Consider the following 24,753-nt stretch of genomic DNA (forward strand, 5'->3'; position numbering starts at 1 on the left):
TCAAAAGTCCAATAAATATCAAACACAATCATTCATAATCATCATATATATTTATTCTAGTGTAGATAAAGCCATATAACAACAGGAAGAAATTTACTGTTAAGCTAAATAGGTAAAATTCCTGATTACAATATGGTACATCACAACGCATTTAGCTTCACTTCCACCTGAGGTCACAAACCAGAGCGATGTGGTCAGAGGGGTGTGACACGCTTGGCAGGGCCTGATAGGTTGTGACCTCTTGATGACTTGGTAGAGGAATAACCTGATCCACCCGCAGAATATGTGGCTCAACAAAAATGTAGTCCAGACAGCCCTGGAAGCCCCCGACATAGTTGGTGTAGACTGGCACCCCGCAAGCACTTGCCAGCTGGAACGGGTTCAACAGATCCACCTGGATCAGCTCTTCTGGGCCATTAGACGCCCAGTCCTCGTGATTCTCTGAGATGGATCCTTGACAGGCGAGCTGGAGGAGTCCAGAAGACGGCGTGCTGTTGAAATCACCTGCGAATATCAGACAGGCTCCAGGGTGATTCTCAGTCATCACCCGTTTCAGGTGTTTGAAGGCTACAGCCACCTGTACCAGTCGAACATTCCCTCCTAAACGATGCAACAGAGGGGATTGTTAGAAACTATTTCAACTATTAACTTGTGTGTAACTTCTGTCACTAGTGGCATCAAACAGAATTGCAAAAACAATGATGAAATAAATCCCGGAAGAGGTTTATTTTATGATGACATTTACATGCACGATCTTAAATCGAAAATTGCTTAACTCGACAATGCTTGTGGTCACGTAAACACCTTAACGCCTATGCACTGTTTGTTTTAGACTCACACTTGTATTGTTCACGGTCAAATTTGACAGAAAACAGTAAAAAATTTGGGTATTTGTATGAAAGAAATGTAATAACACATCAATAAATTGAAAACACTAAAATTGTGCATTTTTTGAGGGGATTTTTTGCTATTAAGATCTTATCTACCTTTAAATTTCTCAGTTTCACCATTAATTTGCATGTGTAAATAAGCAAATTTATGTTAATTTCACTACAGTAAAAACTTACACTTCTAAAAGTTGAAACATGATGAAAATATGAGAGCATGTCATGTATTGGGGGCAGATTGCTGCCATCTGGTGCCATCCATTAATTCATTCCTGGTTGTATTAAGATGAATTTGTGTTTGTGTGTTCTGCACTGTGGCTGAATTATTGATTTTATTTGACAAATGTAAAAAATTGCTCTGTGTTATAGTCTCGCACATTCATTTCCTATGGTCGGTCAAATTTGACCATAAACAACAGAAGTGTTGCTTTTCTTGTCACACGGCCTAAACTAATCAAATCCAGTCCAAAATTTTGTGTGTGTTCAAATGGAAATTGTAAGGAAAAGTCACCAAGCCTCAAGCCACTCAGATGAAGTATACCACTTTCATTAAGAAACAAAACTGATTTTGGTCAAAAATGATTGAACAGTGCACAAGGGTTAAATGAAGTTCCTTTTTCACGGTAAGGTCATACATGGTTTCACTAAAAACCTACCAGTTCGCATAGATTTTTGCAAATGTCCCTGTTTTCGCATTGCATGTAAACTTTACCGGCATTCTTGCTGGCTTTTCCAATTTGTGCAAGTGTTGAGCAAATGACTGTTTATGTTTTGATGTCAAAAGCAGAGAATAGCCAGATGATTTCAAGTCTAATATAAATGTGGTTTACTTACATTGTCAACATTTTTGAAAATAAACAGATTTTTGGTAGTTATTAGCGTATTCAGCTGCATGTAAACGCGCTCACTGACTGGCTGATTGTACGTTGTCGTGCTTATTAAATGACTACTTACCAAATAGGCTAATTAAATCAAATCAAAGGGCATGAAATATTGATTTGAAATGTATCTGATTGATAAAAAGGTTTAAATTATATTATGTGAGAAAATTGTGAAATTCAAAATCACAATAAAGGATTCCAGAGAGTAATGTAAAAAACATACGAAGTAGAAAGTATATTGATATCGAGAAATTCACATTAACGCATAAGCTGCAAGAGTTTTATTCTTATTGTGAATTCAAACTCACCTTTAGGGTGCCAGTACAGGTGTGTGTTTCCGACACATATTATTCTGGATGGGTCACATAATGACTGCAGAACAGTTACCTGAGAAATAGGGTCGAGATTCACAAGAAAGATTTTACAATTATTAAATGCCAAATATGAAAATGTATCTTTAAAATCAACCATTAGACACAAAACTGTTTGGGTTCATTGAAGAACATAAAAAACAAGGTTTGAAATTGGTTGGCATGTTGCATTTATGAGGTAGCATACTGTATATTTTTATTGAATTTGACTCACAATTAATGTTTTAGGAGTCCCTCTACTAGCCTAAATTTTAACATACAAAGTTAAAACCAATTTGTATTTATTCATTGATTTATTTTAAAAAAAACCTGCTTTTATATTTTTGGCGTAGGTTTTTTGTGTTGAGGTAAAGAGAATTTGTCCCGACATATTACAGAAAATGTCTATTAAATGTGGGGAAATGTTCATATATGTATGTCTTCTTGATTTCATAGTATGTACAGACTTCCCTTTTCATGTTCCAAAAGAAAAGAAACAATAATGTTTGCTTCAGTTTTCAAAGTCAGTTTTTCATGAGAATAGCCCACTTAGAGTGTCTTTCATTTCAACTGAGCAATACACTTACATTTATATTTATTCATTCGGTCCACTCAAAAAAATATTTTAGCCAATTTTTAAGATTTACACGTTTCAATTTCTTTTTACAAAAATCCAATCAAATTGAATTGTGTAACTTTTAACCAAATTAAAATAATAAAACAAACATTTAGTAATTTTTATTTAGTTAAAGATTACTCAATTCAATTTGATAGAATTTTGTTATGAAATTGAAATGTGTAAATCTTAAAAAAAAAAAAAAAAATATATATATATATATATATATGGAGTTTAGATGCTTTTATCTAAAAGCATTCCCATTTTTTTTTTTTTTTTAATAATTTTTTTTTAAGCTTTTAATATTTTTGGTCTAGGTTTTCTGTGGTGTTGTAGCGAGAATGAAAACCTAGAATCCATAGTACAGAAAATGTCAATAAAAATGTGAAAATATTTCAAATGTGTCTTTATAAATGGGGGGGTGAACTGTGTATCAGCAACTATGAGGCTGTATTTTTCAGTGTTAACTAGAGGCAGACCGATATATCGATTTTACCGATTAATCGATGCTGCAAAAATCTGTTGATAGTTGACGATAGTTTTTTCATCCTTTAGTCATTTGACAATAAGAGTCCCTAGTGTGTTTTGGGCTTGTTTACACTAAAAAGTCCCACGTTATGCACCGTCTTCATTTCTTCTGATAATTATAAGGATTTTGGTTGGAGAAAAAAAAACTGCATCTGGGATTTTATTCATTAGGACTCTTTGTCTTTCCCCCCCATAGTGTAGAAAGAATAAGGACATTTTTGACTTTCTATAAATAGATTTTAAAAGCTATCGGCCGATTAAACGGTTATCAGCCTTTCCCGCCACCTCAATTATCGGTCTCGGCAAAATCCACTATCGGTCGACCTCTAGAGTTTACATGAAATACCTGCAGAGCCGTTGACCTGTTTTCGATCTTCTCTTTCAAGCTGAGGTTGGTGGACACCTTCTCCAAGAGTTCCCGATGAAGTGGATCTGTTGTTAAGGCCTCACTCAGCATAATATCATACTGACTGAGCAATTTAAACTTGGATCTTCTAAAATACGTCGCCAAACCCTCGTGTTGTCTTTCTTTGACTCTGAAAACCCCATCCAACCCAAAAGCATCCAATGCTGGACCCAAGCTATCTGTGAAAACCCCCTTATCAACCTCCTGAAGGCAAATGATGTCTGCATTGTATCCAGAAAGCTCCTTCTTGATCAGATTTTGCCTGTAGTCCAACTCCAGGGCATATGGAGCACAGTAAGGGTACAGGACAGTTTTGGACAGATCTGTTTGGGCATAGATGTCAGCTAGGATGTTATATGACACAACCCTCACTGAAGACCCATCAGTGACCTTTTGAGTGTACATATGCCTGTTATCAAAGGTACACGTCCCTGGACCAGCCTCAACGGTGCTTAAAGACACCAGCTCCTTGGGTTCCCCAAATCTGGATCCATTCCCAGGTGTGCATTTCAACATCACCCTCAACCCAATGTCCGTATTAGATGGTGTGAACACACGTTCATGCCCTGCCTCTCTCCAACAGTCCAGATCTCCACTCATTTGGGCATTAGGTGCGCTTTCTTTGTACCATCTAAACTCACAGTCCTTCAACTCTCCAAACTCCATCTCCAGCTTTGGACAAACAGGAAAGCCTGACATTAGAGATGATGGCAGCTCAGATGCGGTGAACGTTGGAGGGTTCCTCTCAACTTTATACTTATATTCCCCTACATGCAGCACAGCTCCGTCCTGCCAGGCGTCTGAGTTCACGGTCTCCAAGGCCACCGGCTCTCCGTTTACGCACAGCCTGATTTCTGGTTTACCAGCCTCCAGAGCTTCTCCGGCGGCTTTATTGCGCTTGGATTTCTTCTCTTTGCCTTGGGCCTTGATGATGCTGTTGGATATTCGGGCTAGAACTTTCTCCAGCGGTTCTGTTTGCTCTCTCAGCATGTGTTTGTTGCTGCCGTCCAGATTGAATGAAATGGTCAGTTTGAGCTCACATGGCACACATCTGACCACACAGCGCTCCATATTTCTATAAAATCGCCCTGTATAGAGATTTACACGGGTTGGATTTGATGAAGGGAACCTAAAACGGAAAAATACACGAGTTGAGAATGACACCCGGCTCAACATGAGGACCAGCGTTGTTGTGGATAGACAAGTAATCTTGTTATTCAAAGCACAGCATTCGACATATTTTCTGTGTGAATTGTTTATAATGACATTACGTGGAACGCTTCGTGTCTTTATTTTGCATTTTAACAAATTCTTTATTATATCAGTAGACTATTACACTGTTTACATAACATATTTTACCTTAAAAGATTTGCCGGCGATTTAGTGAAATCGCTGCTCTCAATATGAAACTCCCAGCGTGTTGTTTGAAGCACCAGATTCGACATATTTTATTTATGTGTGAATAAATGTAAAATCTTCTGTACAAATTTTTAAATGTTCTGTTATTTTATTTAATAAATACTTATGTAAATAATTCTGTTCGTAAACAATGACACAAAAAACGCGATTTATCACGAAAACCCTGATCTTAATATGATGAAGTCACTGCGTCATGTGTAGCATCAGATTCGACTAGAGACTGTTTTGATTAAATCTATTTTATTTAAGTGTAAATTGATTGTAAAATCATTTTAAAAGTCTTAGGTAAAATGTATTCATTTTCTCGTTTTATTTTCTTTGTAGTAAATACTAATTTATCTAGTACACAGTTACATACATGCTCTGTTTGAATACTCGATTCTGATTGGATGGAATGCGTGCGTTAAAACTGTTTAATGCACAGGTAGTTCAGGCAGTCAGTTTTAATCACCGTTCTATATTAATGCACCCACTTTGTCTTTCTCCATAATGACACATTTCAAGAGTTTTATGCCTCTGTTCAAACGACCTCCAGGTGCTTCTCTGCTTCACGTCAGGTGGTTCTACGCCTTCACATCGTGCATTAAAACCGTTTAACCATTTAATTTAATCCACCTAGCCATGGATTATCAAACAATGTGATGTAGATGTGTCAAAAAAAACATGATCTCAATATGAAAGTTGTTTTATTATCTATAAAAGTAAACAAAAATAATACAAACAAAAGTAGATATAACATTGTAAAGAAACAAGACATATAATTCACAAAAAATATAATAATAGGCCTAAAAAAAATTAAAAAAATGTAAACCTACTATTGTCATTTTTGACCAAGGAGAGGTAAAGAAAACTTTATAAATACCACAACGTTGTAACTGTCAAGACCATAAAAAAACAAAAAAACAAAACACAGTTGTAACCTTTCACATCCTGATTTTCTGGATGTTATACAGCTTTAAATTGTTTTTTTGTACATCTGTAAATCAAATTTGACCTACAAATATTTAAATTTTCTCAAAATGTGAAATATATTATGTGAAATGTATGTACTAAAATTGTAACTAAAATTAACACTTGATTTTCTACAAGCAGAAAAAAAATCCGAAATGGTTGTAATAAAGTTAAGATATTATAAATGCCAAAAGTGATTGAAATAAATGTAAATTGAGACATCCTTGGCCAAAGTTTGCCAAGTTTTTAAACTTTTATTTTAATTTTTTAAAATGTTATCAAAATTATTTTAGTCCATTAATATTGAGTATATACATTTTTTACCTTTCATTATACACTTTGGGACAGATTTTTGTTGTACACTTATCAAGAGATTATGCATTTTGAATGGTTTTAAATACGGGTCAAAAATGACCGGAAGGACAAAAGGAGGGTGTAGTTTCTTAAGACAATAGGAGGTATAATTACATTATACATTTTTTTTTTTTTTTTGGATAAATGTGCTTTGATATGACTCGACCTAATTTCATGCAACGCGTTTCCAATCAACGGCATCTTATGCAAAATTCTAGCTTTCCGTACTGTTGCTAAATAAACCCAGACAATTTCGAAACTGTATTGTGCTGCTGGTTTTATTGAACCCAACAGAAACTGAGAGGACAATAATAATCAAACATTAATACACCATAACCCATTTCACAATGCTCCATTTTATCTGCATAAATGCCTGCAAAGTTAAGCTATTAATATTTTCCCAAATACATGTGTACATGATAAAAAATAACATTTCCCCTTAGCACATTATGATTATTACCAATATACAGTACATGGTACAATGCAAATCGGATTATTTTGTATCCGAAATATCTCTAGCCACTGGCATGCCGCATATTCACTACACAACAAACGTCATGTTGCTCCCATTGTTGTTTTGCTTCAATAGTTGTTGATTAAAAACTCAACAAGTTGTCAATAAGAAGTTGGCGTCCTTACCACAGTCAAAGCATACACAAGAGACTAATAAAAAAGAAAATAAAAAGTTACAAAACCAGACATACAATCTACACAAAAATACCATAACACGATAATTTTAAAAATACATCCTCTAAAATGAACATTAGTGAATAAAATGAATAAAAGTTATTCCTCATTTTTTGCAGATCTTTTAAGGGAAAAAAAGTGTTAAAAATTATACATTGTATTTGCTGATTACACACTGTAGAAAAACCATAACTCAATATGTTTTATTAATCATTAGAGTTTGGTTCAATAGCGTACCTTTTAATAATGGAGGAAATGTATTCTTTTTAGTAATTCAACAATTTCGACCAATTGAAAATGCATTACATTTTTACTTTGCTAAACACCTGATCGCAACTAATTGTAATTGGCAAATTAAAACTATATTACATCATAATGGTTTATTCACAGTTTATAACTTTAATGTCAACATGAAATCAAAATTGACCTTATTTATATTCTTAATGCATGTTCCTGGCCTTACTGTCATCGATTCATCGGTGCATGTATTTCCCGATGGATGTAATTAAGTTTCGTCGTGTTTCATGAAATGTTATGGAATGAAATATTATGGTCACATTATGGAAGTCTCATGTTGACTTTAAAGAAGCATCAATCAGTCCAAAAGAAGCTTAGACAGACAATGCAAATGCTATATAGTGGTTATTGTGCTATTTTGAATTTCATTTCAAAATCTGAAGATCTCCTTCAGAAAACCACTCATGAAACCTGACACTGAATGTTTAATTCCTAGATTTTTGGTGAGAACTGGCAGATATCTCCAAATCCTCCCTTTCTACTGAGCCTGTATTCTCCATAAGGAACCTGATTTGGACTTCCACTGTCCCACCACAATGATGTCACTGCCGTGGTGCAGTCAGTCCCAAACAGCTCTGTTTCCCACATGCAGTTGGGAGTCTGCTATTGGATGCCAGTGTTTTTAGTTCCAGAGCTCACAGTCGGGGAACTGTCCATCTCGTGACCTTTGATGGGACCCTAGAGGTTGTTCTTATCTGTGCAGTCGGCTTCTGTGCTGCGAGGGAAGTAGACGGTGGTCTTGTGCTCTTCGTAACGGTCGATGTGCTTCAGGTGGACCACCATGTGCAGCGCGTATGCCAGCACCAGCAGCAGGATCAGAGATGTAATCAGACCCATCAGGATTGCGGGAGTGAAGAAGGTCGCACAGTCGCTGGCCGATGCAAACTTACTGGACTGAACGTTAAACGCCTGGATCTGTTCAGGAAGAGACAGGAAACAGACATCTGAATGGTGAGATATGTATGTTTTATTTTTTGTTTACAGCTGTTCTGGGTTCATATGAAGTTCAAATACGTGTTACTGATACTTTCATGTATAATGCCTATATGTCTGTCTGTCTGTCTTTCTGTCTGTTTGTTTGTCTGTCTGTCTTTCTTTCTGTTTGTCTGTCTGTTTGTATGTCTCTCTGTTTGATTGTCTGTCTGTCTGTCTTTCTGACTGTTTGTTTGTCTGTCTGTCTCTCTGACTGTCTGTTTGTTTGTCTGTCTCTCTCTCTCTGTGTCTATTTGTCTCTCTGTCTGTCTGTTTGTTTGTCTGTCTCTCTGACTGTCTGTTTGTTTGTCTCTCTGTTTGTCTCTCTGTCTCTCTGTTTGACTGTCTGTTGTCTGTATGCCTGCCTGTCTCTCTGACTGTGTCTCTCTCTGTTTATTTGTCTCTCTGTATGTCTCTCTCTTTGACTGTCTGACTGTCTGATTGTTTGTCTGTCTGTGTCTGTCTGTCTGTTAATTTGTCTGTTTGTATGTCTCTCTGTTTGACTGTCTGTCCGTCTGTCTGTCTGTCTCTGTCTGTTTGTTTGTTTATCTGTCTGTCTGTTTGTTTGTCTGTCAGTCTGTCTCTTTCTGTCTGTCTGTTTGTCTCTCTGTCTGTCTATTTGTTTGTCTGTCTCTCTGTCTGACTGTCTGTTTGTTTGTCTGTCTGTTTGTCTCTCTGTCTGTCTATTTGTTTGTCTGTCTCTCTGTCTGACTGTCTGTTTGTTTGTCTGTCTGTCTGTCTTTCTGTTTGTCAGTCTCTCTCTCTCTCTGTTTGACTGTCTCTCTGTCTGTCTATTTGTTTGTCTGTCTCTCTGTCTGACTGTCTGTTTGTTTGTCTGTCTGTCTGTCTTTCTGTTTGTCAGTCTCTCTCTCTCTGTTTGACTGTCTCTCTGTCTGTCTATTTGTTTGTCTGTCTCTCTGTCTGACTGTCTGTTTGTTTGTCTGTCTGTCTGTCTTTCTGTTTGTCAGTCTCTCTCCCTCTGTTTGACTGTCTCTCTGTCTGTCTATTTGTTTGTCTGTCTCTCTGTCTGTCTGTCTTTTTGTTTGTCTCTTTGTCTATCTGTTTGTCTGTCTCTCCATCTCTCTGTCTGTTTGTCTGTCTCTCTGTCTGACTGTCTGTCTCTCTGTTTGACTGTCTGTCTGTCCGTCATTTGTCTGTCTGTCTCTCTGACTGTCTGTTTGTTTGTCTGTCTCTGTCTGTTTGTCCGTCTATTTGTCTGTCTGTCTGTCTCTCTGACTGTCTTGTTGTTTGTCTGTCTGTCTGTGTGTCTCTCTGTCTGCTTGTTTGTCTGTCTCTCTCTCTCTCTGTCTGTATGTCTGTTTGTCTGTCTGTCTCTGTCTGTCTCTCTTTTTGTTTTTCTGTCTGTTTGTCTCTCTTTTTGTTTTTCTGTCTCTGTCTGTATGTCTCTCTGTCTGTCTCTTTGTTTTTCTGTCTGTTTGTCTCTCTGTCTGTCTGTCATACATTAGTCTTGACTCTGCACAAAATTAAAGAAATATTTATTCTAATTTAGTGTTGATATTTAGCAAAACAGCACCAGGATGCAGCACTGTTTCTTTCACTCCACACTTTGTCTATGTTCAGCACTCTTGCTTGTGTGATATTGTTTAATTAAAGAGCATTTCATTTCACCTAAACTCTGCATCTTATACCACACACTCCAAACTATGAGCTTTATAAAAAGCTGTTGCTTCCATGACAAACCACAAGCTTGTGTAACCACGCTACACCCACCACGGGCTAAAAATACTGCACAAGATGTTACAATTCCAATATGAACACTTTATCAGCGGAGGATGGAAGAAAGTGTCTCATGCCAACCTGGAAGTCTGTGAATGTGATGTGCCAGTTTGCGGCATGGTCCGTGTTGGCGCTGGGCACCAGCAGCGTGTCATATTTCTGCAGACTGCTCACATGTTGGCAGTGATACGAGTTGGTAGAGGGGGCGTACACATCTGTTGCATTGAACGTGGCCTCGTACGTCCAATTGTAGTGGATGTGAACATTATCGAGAGTGAACCAGTTCTGCCCTGCCGACTCATAGAACGTGTTTGACATTTGTAGCCTGTAAAAATAAACACGTACTGTATGAAGAGAAGAGAGATATTATTTTTCTTAACCCCATAAAAACGAAGTCTCTGGAAAAGTAGAGTGAGCGTTTTACTATCATACTTAAAATCTATATTATACAATGGGTGGTTTTGTCACTTAAAACTGATTAGATGAACCATGTTCAAAGTCACTGTAAAATAGCCAATATCCATACACCTGTGACCGCACATCAGTTAAATTCTGTATTAATGCATCAATTCATATGCAACCTTAACAACTATATTACTGAACAGACTTTTATTATTAAAAGTCAACATATAATCAAAACTGACTTCTCAATACACGTTTCTTGTCTTATTGTGCATGTTATTCCAAAGGGAAAAAAGTTTGTTTTTGTCATCTTTAATCAAAATATAATAACTTGTTCCGCCTCTGAAATGATTTGCATTTCAGCTGACATCACCAACGTCACCCTCGTATTTTTTCTATTAGCTTTCATATAGACCACTTTTCATTTTCCAGTTAACTTTGTCAGTTAGCTTTTTTCTCTTTGAATGTCCTGTTTCATAGAAATAGGTCACATAATGAAGTAAAAAGAGTTTCGAACTGCATTTTATGTTGACATTATCATTTGTACCTTGGTAAAATCACTGTAACACAGACTTGAGTGGTTTAAATACACAAAATATACAACAAATAACCTGATGATGAGTCCTCGAAGATCTTCCACATCGCCAAAACGTAGATTAAGTCTAAAGAATAACAAAATAAGTCAAAATATTAGTAATTATCCATCCTGGTTAATATTTCCATACTGAAAAAACTTTTAAGCTTAAACCTGACTAGGTGGTTTGCTGGTCACCAATCTGGTTTCTACAGGTCAGGCTGGTTTGGTTTGATTGTTTTAGAAGTATTCTGGATTCTTGTCAGCTAGTCAGGCTGGAAGAACAGCTGGTCGACCAGCTACACCAGGTTAAACCAGCTAAGACCAGCAAGCCTCCTTAGTTAGATTTAGGCAGACTCCAATATCAACAGAATAAAATTTCATGGAAATTAAACACATTTCCTCCCAAATTCATAATAGCACACAACTCCAGTGGTTAAATCTATATCTTCAGAAGCAATATGATAGCTGTGGGTAAGAAACAGATCAATAATTAAGTCCTTTTTTACTATAAATTTCCTCCCTACCCAAAAGGACATATCCAAAAACAAAAGAATGAATGAATGAATGTTACATTTATATAGCTCTTTTCTGACATTACAATCAAAGCACTTTACACAGTGAACAGGGGACTCTCCTCAACACCCACCGGTGTACAGCATCCACCTGGATGATGCAATGGCAGCCATAGTGCGCCAGTACGCTCACCACACACCAGCTATTGGTGGAGAGGAGAGAGTGGAGTTATAGAGCCAATTAATGGATGGGGATTATTAGGAGGCCATGATTGAGAAGGACCAATGGGGGGAATTTGGCCAGAACACCAGGGTTACACCCCTACACTTTACGAGAAGTGTCTTGGGATTTTTAATGTCCACAGAGAGTCAGGACCTCGGTTTAACGTCTCATCCTAAGGATGGTGCCTTTTAACAGCATAGTGTCCCCATCACGATACTGGGGCATTAGGAACCACACAGACCACAGGGTGAGCACCCCCTACTGGCCTCCCTAATACCTCTTCCAGCAGCAACCTTAATTTTCCCCAGGAGATCTCCCATCCAGGTACTGACCAGGCTCGACCCTGCTTGGCTTCAGTGGGTTACCAGTCTAGAGCTAATGGGTGATATGGCTGCTGGTAATATCACAAAAGTAGAAAAATGTGAAAGTGAAAGTGGAGATTTATAGTAAAAAAGAAATTACACATTGATTTGTTTCTCACCCACACCTATCATATCACTTCTGAAGACATGGATTTAACAACTGGAGTCGTATGGATCACATTAATGCTGCCTTTATGTGCTTTTTAAGCTTTAAAGTTCTGGTCACCATTCACTTGCATTGTATGGACCTACAGAGCTGAAATATTCTTCTAAAAATATCTGTGTTCAGCAGATGAAAGAAAGTCATACACATCTGGGATGGCATGATGGTGAGTTAATGATGAGAGAATTTTAATTTTGGGTGAACTATTCCTTTAATGGTCCTAAAAGAGGCTTCATTTTCTTCATGCACAATCATTTTTTTCTGTTTTATTTTTAGGTAAAAAGTGACCTGGACATGTATTTGTGAGATTCCTACAAGAAATAACTGAGCAATTTCTGTAAAAACAGAGTATAACTGAGCTCACATGGCTTTATCTTTACTGCAGAATGAGCCTTTGGTGTCGACTGGTGCTTCTGGGCCAAATGTTCTCTCCGTCAGATCCACTAAACTGTGATTTCTGTACCGGATGGCCAGTTTGCGCGCTCTGAAGAGGATGCAGGTTTTACCGTTGTAAGCCACGCTTAGAGGTGAGTACGGTAACAGTCCTGCATACTGAAGCAACTTCCTGTGTGGAGGAGCATGTAGCTGCCATCCGTATGGCTACATAAAGACAATATCAAAGCACCATGAGCCACATACATTTACTGAATAGGGAAGACCGGGGCTAGTTGTCACACACCAGTGAATATTGCTCAGGCTGGGTTTATTTTAGAAAGTCAATTCCTGTATGGACACACACCTTAAAGTATTAATTACAACAAAACAAAAAAAGAAAAAAAAAGCTATGAACATTTTAGCATTATTGCCCAGGAAATTAAATACAGTTCATTTAACAAACAATAACCTTTAGTGACAACATGCACCAATAAGAGACACATATATGGGGTAAGTTGTCACAATGGAAACCAGCCATTAAATAGCCTTTTAAAGGCTTTTCAGCCAAATTTATCAGTAAAACAGTTAAGCACATATCATTATTGAAACACCAAAAAATATAACATACTAAAATATAAATCCATTGCTTTGGCCAACAGATATTGTAATGAATCAAATATAAAAAACAAACAAACTTTAAAAACACCAGTGACCACTTGCCCCAACCTGGCATTTTTATTAAAAAAAATCCCTTTGCAACAGTTAAAATTAAACTTCATTAGTTGACTATGGTTGCCAGCTTTTTGCAACACAAATATGGGACACTCGAACATGTTGCCACTTCAATACAGGACACAATGCCAAAATGTTTCACTGTCTGACAGGGGTGGGTTCCCACTAGAGCGTTTTGCATTTTAAATAGTATGGAACATTTTCACTTGTTTACCACACAGCTATAGCAAAAAATATGATGAGATTGGAATTTTAACAAATTACGAATTATTCTAATTTCTAGATGAGAAAAAAATGACATTGTAATGAGATGATTTTAAATTATTCTAATAAGACTTTTTAGAACTAGACGTTTGGAATCAACATATAAAACCTCTGCTAGAGAAAACACACATTTGTGTAATTGGACTTTTGACTCAAAACCTCATTGTTACTCAGACATAACCCTTGTGACAATTTCCCCATGTGACAACTAGCCCTGGTCTCCCCTATGACGTAAAATACACTTAATAGACATGAAAAACTCCACCGCATTCACAAATCACATTTGGAAAGGAAATTAGGTGAGGCTGGCCAGTTTTGGGACACTGTAACATTTCCTAAAGCATACTGAAATTCTTGATTAAAAATGTAGCATTTCAGTAATCTGTTTTTCCAAAGACAGCGCAGTCTTTGAAGGATTAAATTGATCTTGTTTGGAGGGAGATGTGCACCCCAGCGGCTGCGCAAGGTCACATTGGCTGCTCTGGCAGACGGCGGCACATCTCACCTGCAGAGTTCGTCTGAGATGCGCTTCAGCCGCAAACACCGAACTATCACTGTCAACCCCATCTGCATTATAACACAAACATCACATGATGCACATTTAATAATCTGTTCATGAAAATGTCTGCTAAAATTAAAGCAGAAAACAATGAACAATTCACACAATCCTATTTTATTCAAACAAAAATAAAAACAAGCACCCTCAAGCACAGCTGTTGATTCACTCTTTAAAATAAACCTTCCAGATAAAAGGATTTAAAGGAACATTCTGGGTTCAATACAAGTTAAGCTCATTCAACAGCATTTGTGGCATAATGTTGATTACCACAAAAATTTATTTCAACTTGTCTCTCGTTTTCTTAAAAAAAAAAAATTGAAATCGAGGTTACAGTGAGGCACTTACAATGGAAGTCAATGGGGCCGATTTTTGGAGCGTTTATAAGGCAGAAATGTGAAGTTATAATTTTATAAAAGCACTTACATTAATTCTTCTGATAAAACTTGTGTTTTATTTGAGCTGTGAAGTTTTAAATTGTCGTTTTTGCAGGATTACAGGGTTTACGGCATTTCGTCAAAATTGGATATCACTAACCAGACAAGATCAGTAAGCGATTTTATTACACTAAAATCATATTAACACTTGTGTCTATATTTTTGAAACAGTGAGTATTTTAAAGTTTACGGATTGGCCCCATTCACTTCCACTGTGTAATGGTTTGGCAGGCAGGAACAGGATGAAGACGTAGATGTGCAGTTTATTTACAAAGTGTCTCCAGAAACGTGAAATCCAACAAAACAGTGAGTCATTAAACAAAACAGAAGATGAACCAAAACAACAACTAGACTTGACTATAACCTGACTTCACTATTAAACAAAGACCTAAACAGACCATCATTACACGACAAGGAACCAATGACAAGACATGACTAATGAACATAATAACAATGACTATAAACCCGAAACATGAGGGTCACATGACTATACAAGACAGGATCACATGAGGGGAACAGGAAATCACATGACATGAACAGGAAACAGCGACTTTCAAATAAAAGACACGAAATCAAAACATGAATAAAAACAGGAACATAACACAAAAACGTGACACACTGTAAGTGTCTCACTGTAACACAGATTTTTGCTTTAGCTTTATTTATTTTTTAAAGAAAATGAGGAACGAGTTAAAATAATTTTTGTGGAAATCAACATTATGCTATAAATACTGTCGACTGAGCTAAACTTGTATTGAACCCGGAACATTCCTTTAATAGCCTGAAGTCATAGGAGAAACTCTATAATGGGCCTTTCACATGACTCGCGTCGGCGCACTGTCAAAGCCAGCGTCAAGTTTTGTTCGATATTCATTGACTGCCGAAATTATTAGACGACGCTTGACGGAAGCTTTAACACTGTAGCTGACTCTTCACTCCGTACCGTTAAATGTATTCGGCAACACAAAGTTGTGTCACAAAGAGCTGATATCATATGCTTTCATTATTTTATGATAATTAAGCACATTTTCCCTCAAAAAATTTTATTACTGTAATGGGCCTCTATGTTTTACTGTACACTGAAAAAAGTATTTTAAAAAGTAAATATAGCAGAAAAGATTAAGTACTTTCTACTTTGAATAATATAGTTTAAGCATGAACTTGAAAATATATATATATTTTATATATATATATATATATATATATATATATATATATATATATATATATATATATATATATATATATATATATATATATATATATTCTTTTTTTTTTAATGTTATCCCCTTTTCTCCCAATTTGGAATGCCCAATTCCCACTACTTACTAGGTCCTCATGGTGGCGTGGTTACTCACCTCAATCCAGGTGGCGGAGGACAAGTATCAGTTGAGTCCACTTCTGAGACCATCAATCCGTGCATTTGATCACATGACTCGTTGTGCATGACACCGCGGAGACTCACAGCCTGTGGAGGCTGATGCTACTCTCCGCGATCCACGCACAATTTACCACACACCCCACTGAGAGTGAGAACCCCTAATCGCCACCACGAGGAGGTTACCCCATGTGACTCTATCCTCCCTAGCAACCGGGCCAATTTGGTTGCTTAGGAGACCTGGCTGGAGTCACTCAGCATGCCCTGGGATTCGAACTTGCGACTCCAGGGGTGATGGTCAGCGTCAATACTCGCTGAGCTACCCAGGCCCCTGAACTTGAAAATATTAAGTAAATTCTTAAAAATATTTTTTTTACCCATTTATGATCAAAAAAACATCTGTTGATTGCTACCGTCATCATGTTTTGTGCAGCAAGTGTTGAGGTCTACGTGTGCAGCTCTGTACCTTCTTACTATTGCAAGATGTTGTTGTGTAATAAATGAGATAACATGCATTAAGCGTCCCTGTGGAAGACTTCTGGATGTCATTGGGTAAATGATTAAATGTATGTATGAAGAAAGATCAAAATGAGAAACGTTCTAATGAAATGTTCATTTCAATTTTAGAAAGTTTATTTAGGTACCATGTACATCATATCTGTAAGTAAAAGTAATTGTATTAAGTTAAATTTACTCACTTTAATCAATAGTACATCAAAAAGTTAAGTAGATTTTACTTAATTGTATACCATTAAATTTACTTAGAAAAACGGTGTGCAAAAACTTGCAAAAAAAATACATAAATCTTATTACTAATTTTTTTCAGTTTTGTAATTAATTCTTTGTTTATTCTCATTGATGTAATACAGAAAGTTTTTATTGTATTACAGTGAAAAATACATCATAATTTTTTCACATTACAATAATGAGAATTAAAGGTGTTGTAAGAGAGTTTTTTATGCAACAGTATGCAAAAAATGTTCCTACTCCCTGAAAGATATTAATTAAATAAGTGTATTGAGATATCTCACCGGTCTCTGTGACAGCTCTAGACTCTGTAAACAGCAAACAAAAATGTGTCCCCGGACTCATGATGCTTTCTGCCTGTCAATCATTTTGCGCGTTCTCATGGTATTGTAGTTTCAGCAAATTATTGAGGCTTAATGCCATTTTTATGCCATGTTGCTCAACAGTTGTCAGTTGAGGGCGCTATTTTGCTGCTGTTGTTTTTTAACAACCTTTCTGCTCGAGATCAGTCTCAATAAAGCTCATTTGGTATCTTTGGAGTGCTGGGTTTTGGAAAGAGGGGGTGTGGCTAATCCACGGACTCAGCTTGTGAAAATGTTAGAACGGCTAAAATCACTTACAGCTTTAAGGAATTAATTGTTGTGAAAAATATGTCACATTAAATTCTTAATAGTCCTTAAACTGGCCTCTTTTTCTGTAAGCAAAATATAATTGTATTTACATTTTGGGGTGAAATATGACCCGGACATATTCTTGACAGGTTTCGTGAGATTCACTAGACCAAAACACTGATCCGACGAGCCTATTATTTATCATCTCCAAATACAATCAAAAAATGTTCTTGAAAAGATAAAAAATGGTTCTTCATGGAACCAGGTGCTCCAAAGAACCACTGAAGAACTTTTATTTTAGGACTGTTGGAAACAAAACAAGACAACATGAAAAAGGCTATTAGGTTCTAATACTTATCAAAACAACGTACTTTCTTGAAGTCTGATGTCTTGGGATGGTCTGTCATCTGAACTGTAAGTATGAGAAGTTCATAAGTGCATTAATAATTTGATGAATACCTCCATAAACATTCAGCTGAAATCATTTTTATTCAGTTGGTCATTCAAGCAGATAGGATCTTCAGTTTTTGAATATGAATGAGATACAGAAGGAAGCTTTGATGGTGTGAGTCACTGCTTGGAACGTCACCATCCATATCACAAGACGAACGCACTTTCAAGTATGTTTTTATGCATTGCTTTGTTCCCAGAGGAGAAGTTTCTTTTCATTGCTCCAGAGACATAATGGAGTTTTCATTTGATGTTTTCTTTAAGTAGTAACTTTGTCTCAGATGTTTCTCTTAAAATTCCTGAGATGAAACAATTGTTGACATACTGTTAGAGTATAGAGCTATAAAATGTATATGGATATCATAGCTTAGATCATTTAGTTTAGTAAGAATTTTATGAGAAATGTTTGAGTTCATATTAAAATCTTTGACTTTTGATCGCAGACTTTGGTGTCCTTTGCAAATCTGAGCACAGTTTAAGACACTGTTGAGATCTCTTCTGAAACTCTTTGCTCTCCATTTAAACTCAATTTGCTGTCTAGGCAAAACAATTGAGCTTCTACAAAGATCTCATTTGTGAAGATTTCCTCTACAGTAAGCAGGATTACTCAAAGATGAACAGTTTAAATGTCTAATCACTGCAGTAATACCTGCTGAAATGGGTTTAACCTGGTTAGAGGCTTCTCAGACCTGATTATGGGTCAGTGTGACCAGCGCCGACACATATTGTGGGTCAGGGATCAAACTGACAATGTCTTAGGTGAGCTGAGATAAAAAAAATAAAAAAAAAGATCCCTCTGACTTACACTGAAGGAGGGACTTGAGCCATATCTAGAACCAGAATAACATAGAGATCTGGAGGTGGACTCTTTTGGCTTGGGCCAGTGAGCAACCACCCAGAACACCTTAGAAACTGCATAGCAAATCGACTAATAACACCTTAACAAACACAGCAATTCTAGCATTGTGATGGCATGTTTTGCACAAGCAAATGCCACTCACTTTTTTTTTTCCTCCCCAATTTGGAATTCCCAATGCACTCTAAGTCCTCGTGGTGGCATAGTGACTCACCTCAATCCGGGGGGCAGAGGACAAATCTCAGTTGCCTCTGCCTCTGAGACGTCAACCCGCTCATCTTATCACGTGGCTTGTTGAGCGCATTACCGCGGAGACATAGCATGTGTGGAGGCTTCACGCCATCCACCGCGGCATCCACGCACAACTCACCACGCGCCCCACCGAGAGCGAACCACATTATAGCGACCCCAAGGAGGTTACCCCATGTGACTCTACCCTCCCTAGCAACCAGGCCAATTTGGTTGCTTAGGAGACCTGGCTGGAGTCACTCAGCACGCCCTGGGATTCGAACTCGCAAACTCCAGGGGTGGTAGTCAGCATCTTTACTCACTGTGCTACCCAGGCCCCCATGCCACTCAATAAAAAAATCTAGTTCATTTTCAGCGTTTGCAAAAATGTTAGTCATGTTTCACTTTTTAAGACCTCAGTTTGTCACTACATCAACTGACCTCATTTTACTACATCTTACAATAGAAGTCTATGGTGTAACCATAGACTAACAGTTTCCTCATAGACTCCATCGTAAATTCATTTCTATAAACACATTTTACGTGACATTGGTGACAATGGTTCATTACAGGTATCGCGGCATTTCCGATGTAAAATGTCCACTGTGTGGCGCTAAAAGTGAGTTAAATGTTTTCCCAAACAGATGAGGTTTTTAAGGTTAATGCTAGAGTTTAAATCAACAAAACTGACCTCCCTACCATAAACCTTAAACCTAAACCTAACCAATAGTGACAGAAAAGAAAATGTGAGATGAAAAATACAATTGCTGAAGAAACCACGTCATTTTGTGGTGCTACTATGACACTTTTGTCTCACGTGTCGACTCGCGTGCTCTTCAGGACTCATACCCTGGTCATTTACATCACAAGCGCAACACTCTTTCAGTTAAGTTACCGCAAAATTTGATCAAAATCGAACAAGCTTGTAAATGTAGTTGGTTATGTAATGCAAATGTTAAAATGAGTCATGTGCAAGTAAAAGTGTTTAGATGTCATAAGATAGCATTGTGTGAGGAACAGGGTGAAATGTAAGTGTTTGTGAACTAATAATCTGCCATTTGTCTCGTGATTTGTGTGAAAAGGAATAAAAGTAATTGTTGTTGTAGCACCTCTAGTGTTCATTTCACTAGGAAACTGCCGCGATACATACAACGAGTCATGTAAAAATCATTGTAGGTGTAGTAACGAGATAAGACCAGGTTGCAAATTTGACCACTCCTTTTCAAAAATGAATGCATATATTGAATGCATATATTTGGTGTTTGTGTGCATCTTCATGCCAATATAAAGGCATTTATCACCTCAGGACTCCCAGAGTGCACCAGACTGTGTTTACTTAATAGTGTTTACCTCTAAGGTGTGTACTGCTGCCCTTGACCATGTAGGAGAGGTGTAGTTTGTTTACCAACACTGTAAACAACATCAAAACTGTGCCATTGTGAAAGAATTATTATTTGGATTTGATTATATCTCTTGGATGATTGTGTGTGTGTGTGTGTGTGGGGGGGGGGGGGGGGGGGGTATTGTTACATAACGATATATAGCAAAACAGGAAGTCTATGACAAGCTGACTTTCCAACCTACACAGCACCTCAAAACACACACATAAGTGTTCAAATCTACAGTAGATAAAGAGAGAAATCCATAAAGTAAACACAAATCCTTCTTCTATCAACTCCAGCAGTGGTTTATCTGCTCAGCATTGAGTTGCCGTCACTGTACCTGAACATGTGTCCCGGCGATCTCTACGGCTGGCACATTTATATAATCAATGGAATATGCTGACCGTCTCAAAATGCATATTTCTGCTGGCTGGTCAGATTAGAGAGTGTGTTAAAGTTCTGCCAGCATCTAGATGCTTCAAATCAAATCTGTTAATACACAGCAGCTAAAGCCTGGACTGGCCTACATGTCATAAAACTCTATCTGTGTAAGTGCCAATTGAGAAGTACTACATACGTTCAGTTCCCGCAAAGCAATATGCTGACAATTAGGTCTTTTTTTTTTTTCATTAAGAACTGCATTATGAGTTAGACTGCAAAGAAACTGAACAGATGTGGGCATAATAAGATGCCTACTGTTATAGTTTTGGGGGCAATAAGAATACATAACTATTGAATTGTTCCAAGTAGCAAAAGAGATCAAATCATGTAAGTGTAACACTTTTCCCTAATGAGGTTTTTACTGTTTAGAGCTTTGCTACAAAGAAAAATACTGAAATTCAGTTGTAATTAGTACGACGATGTACAAATGACATTTTTATTTTCTTATTATCAGTGTTACTCAAAAAAGTAATCCACTGCAAAGTAATAATTAATTCTGTAAAGTTTTGAGTTTACTGATTACTTCATCGTAAAGGTAATCACATTACTAATTACTTTACTTTTAAGTTAGATTCTAAAACACTTTTCACAGAAACATTGATTTTTCGCTCAACTAATTCAAAATAATGTCTTTATTTCCTTCTTATTCATTGTTGTACACATACGACAACATAAACAGACGTGCATATAATCATATGAATTCATATTTTAAATGTACAGTTTTATATAATATAAATAACATAATTTTTTTTAATATGTGTAACCCAAATAATGTACTGAAAGGTAACTACTTCAAATGAAATTCAGAAACCCTGTCATCTATATATCTGTCTATCTATCTGTCTGTCTGTCTGTCTGTCTACAGTATTAAAGATATCCATTCAATGGTGCATCAAAAGATCTGTTATTAATCATAAACATGCATATGCTGATTTATATCATTAAATATGTATAATTTGGTCCCATTGGTTGATTCTATGAAGGACATTGTTTTATGCAATGCATTAAAAAATTATTATTATTATTATTATTATTTTTTTATTTTTTTTGCTGTTTACTTAATTAAAATGAACTAAAGCAACACAATTCTAGAACATTTTGTCACAACTTGATTTCATTGCGTTCTATCCAAATAAATGTGTAAAATGGAAATTTACTTAATCCATTTGAGTTGGGACTACATGAATCATTTTTGTGGTGTTAATGTAGCATTGATGAAACTGGGCTAGGGATTTTCATTTTCCAGATGAATATAAAGGGGGATACTTGTTAGTGTTTAATGTTTTGTTATGTTGAGATTTAACAAAGTTTCTGATATGTTGGAGTTTTTGTTGGGGGTTACCATTATGGTGAGTAGTGGAGCTTGAGCTATTGATGAGGACAGGTAAGTGTTAAACATGATTGATTGCTCGCTTCGTTTAGCAAATACTGTGCTAACCATCGGTGTAGTTACCAAACTACACCCTGTAGTGCATCCAACCAGCATGTATTTAACATGCTAACATTCACTTTTACTAGTTAGTACATAAAGAAATAAAAATACATTATTTAAATTAGATTGACTAGTATAATTTTGTCAGGTTTACCCAATTCAACTAGGTTCTTTCTACACAAAGTGTTTGTGTTGAGATTACATAGTAATTTTAAGTAAAGAAAACTCATTTCAATCATCTGAAACCACTGTCCACGACTGAATCAAGTTCAGCCAAAGAGCTATTTTTTGAGTGTGTGATGCCAAACAATGAATGGCAAATGCATCAGAATACAATTTCATAATGAATTTATATAATAAGCATCATTAAATGTAAACCACATACAAACATCATAAGGATGCTCAACATTCCTGACATTCCAACAGTGATGCTAATAATTCCTAAACAGCTCTCATCTTATCTCACACACATCTCTACCTCCAATTTTAGTCGCAAATATGGATTTGCCCTGTAAACTGATGCCGATGGATTTTCTATTGTGTTACACTGCAAGAGCCCTTCAGTTGAGACTCAATGCAGATACAATGAAGTGCATGATGGGTGGACAAAGGATGCAAGCACTAGTTTATCTATGCCACACCAGTTAATAATAGATATACAGTATATACGCTCTTTTTTTCTACTGGTTTCAGTTGGACCACCATATAAATAAATGTGAATAATAAAATAGAATGCTTTTTGAGTAAAACCAGAATAATTCACTCACCTCCCTTCCACAAAGGCAGACAGCTGCTCGTGAGACGAGGATATCTGCAGGAAAAGAAAAGAAAATAGCGCGAGAGACATTGGGCGCCACGGTGATGCCATGTATACATCCAGATGAGTATGCCAGAGATGCTGATGTAGACTGCTGCTTCATAATCTTCTTGGACAACGGGCGCAACCACAGCGTGATGATTGACAGCCGCGGCGACCAATCAGCAGGCGAGACAATTCAGCGGCACGGCCACGCCCATTCACAGAACGTGTGCTGCTGCTGCTAAAGCGGTAACACACTAAGTAAACAAATTACTAATTATACATAGTTAGTTATCAAAAAACAGTTGCATTGTTTGTGAATGGTTTTACAATATTTAAACGGCTCCTGCTGTTTTGCATATTATGGGTGACCTACATTTCACAGCAACTGCCCCAGTGGGGCAAATTAATTGGCAGCATGTGTGCAGGTACATGGTGAAAATAGTGTTTATATTAAACAGCCAAACAACGGTAATCATTAATAACTAATGATTGATGAAAACAAAAGAAAGCCACTTGTTTATTAGCAGGATGGCTAGGTAGTTACCAGTAGGTGGATGGAATATCAATACTGTAAAGAAATAACATATTTTACAATCACCCCAAAGACACATATTTTCTAATTCTGACATGAACTTTGGACATACTTTTTGTACTATGGTAATATTATGATTTATTAATATTTTCTCTTTTTTTCTGTTCATCAGACATAGGCTGTGCAGTGTGTGTATGTGTTTACAGTAACATATGCACACATGCTTTAATGTTCGGGAGTCTTCCACCAATCAAACCTCCATAATCATGGTAACATGGTGATTATGTAACTGCTTATAATTCCCTCATCAGCCTCAGGCTGACACTCAGTGCCAGTGTGATTAACAATGAATAAAATAATGGTCTATGTGGCCTTTTATGTGCAGCCATTTAACATAATGGCAAAAGATGTACAGTATAATGCTCCACAGTGCCAAGACAAAATTAGGCTCCTTTTTTCTATATATATTTTTTCTTCAAATTATTAAATGGTGATGTGTTCTCAGATTAGCTTTACCAACAATCTTTATCATAAACATCTCATAGACATCTGCTGAATGTCTTTTTGACATCCGAAACATCCCTGAAATAACACGTACATCACCCAGATGTCTATTTGATGTGTGTATTTACATCTGGAAGATGTATTTTGTACTTTGTTTGTTCATCTGCAATACGTCTAAGACGAATGTCAATAAGTATCCCAGATAGCACACGTGCAACTCTGAGATGTCTGTTTTAGATCTTTTCATCTGGAATGCATCACAATTTAATTAACATCTGCTAAACATTTTAAAAAGATCAGATTTACAAACATTCTAAATCATAAATGTCTCAAAGACATCTGCTGAATGTCTTATAGGTGTATTGTAAACGAGCAAACAACCTAAAAAAAATACGTCTTTCAGATGTAAACACACACATCAAATAGACATCTGGGTGATGTACATGTGTTATCAGGGTTGTCTTATAATAGACTTCTTATAATGTGTAATATGACATTGGTATCTAAATCAGACAGTAGGCTACAATTTATTAGATAGGTTTGTGAAGTTTTTTGTTCTGCCAAGAATGTGCAAACAATTTCTATACTTTCTTGGAGGGAAAATGCACAAGAACTGATATATAATCTGGGTAGTTGACATTTAACATGACTATGAACATATATTTTTATTTGATAGGATTTTAGTTTAAAATTTACATAAGG

At 36.7% G+C, this 24,753-nt stretch overlaps 2 protein-coding genes across 2 annotated transcripts; both read right to left on the minus strand.

The window, feature by feature from the left end:
* Positions 1-31: 31 nt before the first annotated feature.
* pde12 (phosphodiesterase 12) lies at positions 32-4,864 on the minus strand. Its single transcript, XM_051672477.1, has 3 exons — positions 3,609-4,864; positions 2,077-2,155; positions 32-600 (listed from the first exon to the last, which is right to left on the minus strand). Exons 1-3 carry the CDS (start codon positions 4,842-4,844, stop codon positions 158-160), a joined length of 1,758 nt encoding a protein of 585 aa, XP_051528437.1. The 5' UTR covers positions 4,845-4,864; the 3' UTR covers positions 32-157.
* Positions 4,865-5,935: 1,071 nt separating this feature from the next.
* LOC127426037 (V-type proton ATPase subunit S1-like protein) lies at positions 5,936-23,128 on the minus strand. The gene is made up of 7 exons (XM_051672505.1): positions 22,981-23,128; positions 17,796-17,836; positions 14,201-14,262; positions 12,689-12,924; positions 11,099-11,149; positions 10,167-10,410; positions 5,936-8,291 (listed from the first exon to the last, which is right to left on the minus strand). The coding sequence occupies exons 1-7, from the start codon at positions 23,079-23,081 to the stop codon at positions 8,055-8,057; spliced, it is 972 nt and encodes a 323-aa protein (XP_051528465.1). The 5' UTR covers positions 23,082-23,128; the 3' UTR covers positions 5,936-8,054.
* Between the last annotated feature and the right edge of the window lie 1,625 nt (positions 23,129-24,753).

This window comes from Myxocyprinus asiaticus, chromosome 35 (assembly GCF_019703515.2).
Source record: "Myxocyprinus asiaticus isolate MX2 ecotype Aquarium Trade chromosome 35, UBuf_Myxa_2, whole genome shotgun sequence".
In the NCBI taxonomy this organism is placed as follows: domain Eukaryota; kingdom Metazoa; phylum Chordata; class Actinopteri; order Cypriniformes; family Catostomidae; genus Myxocyprinus; species Myxocyprinus asiaticus.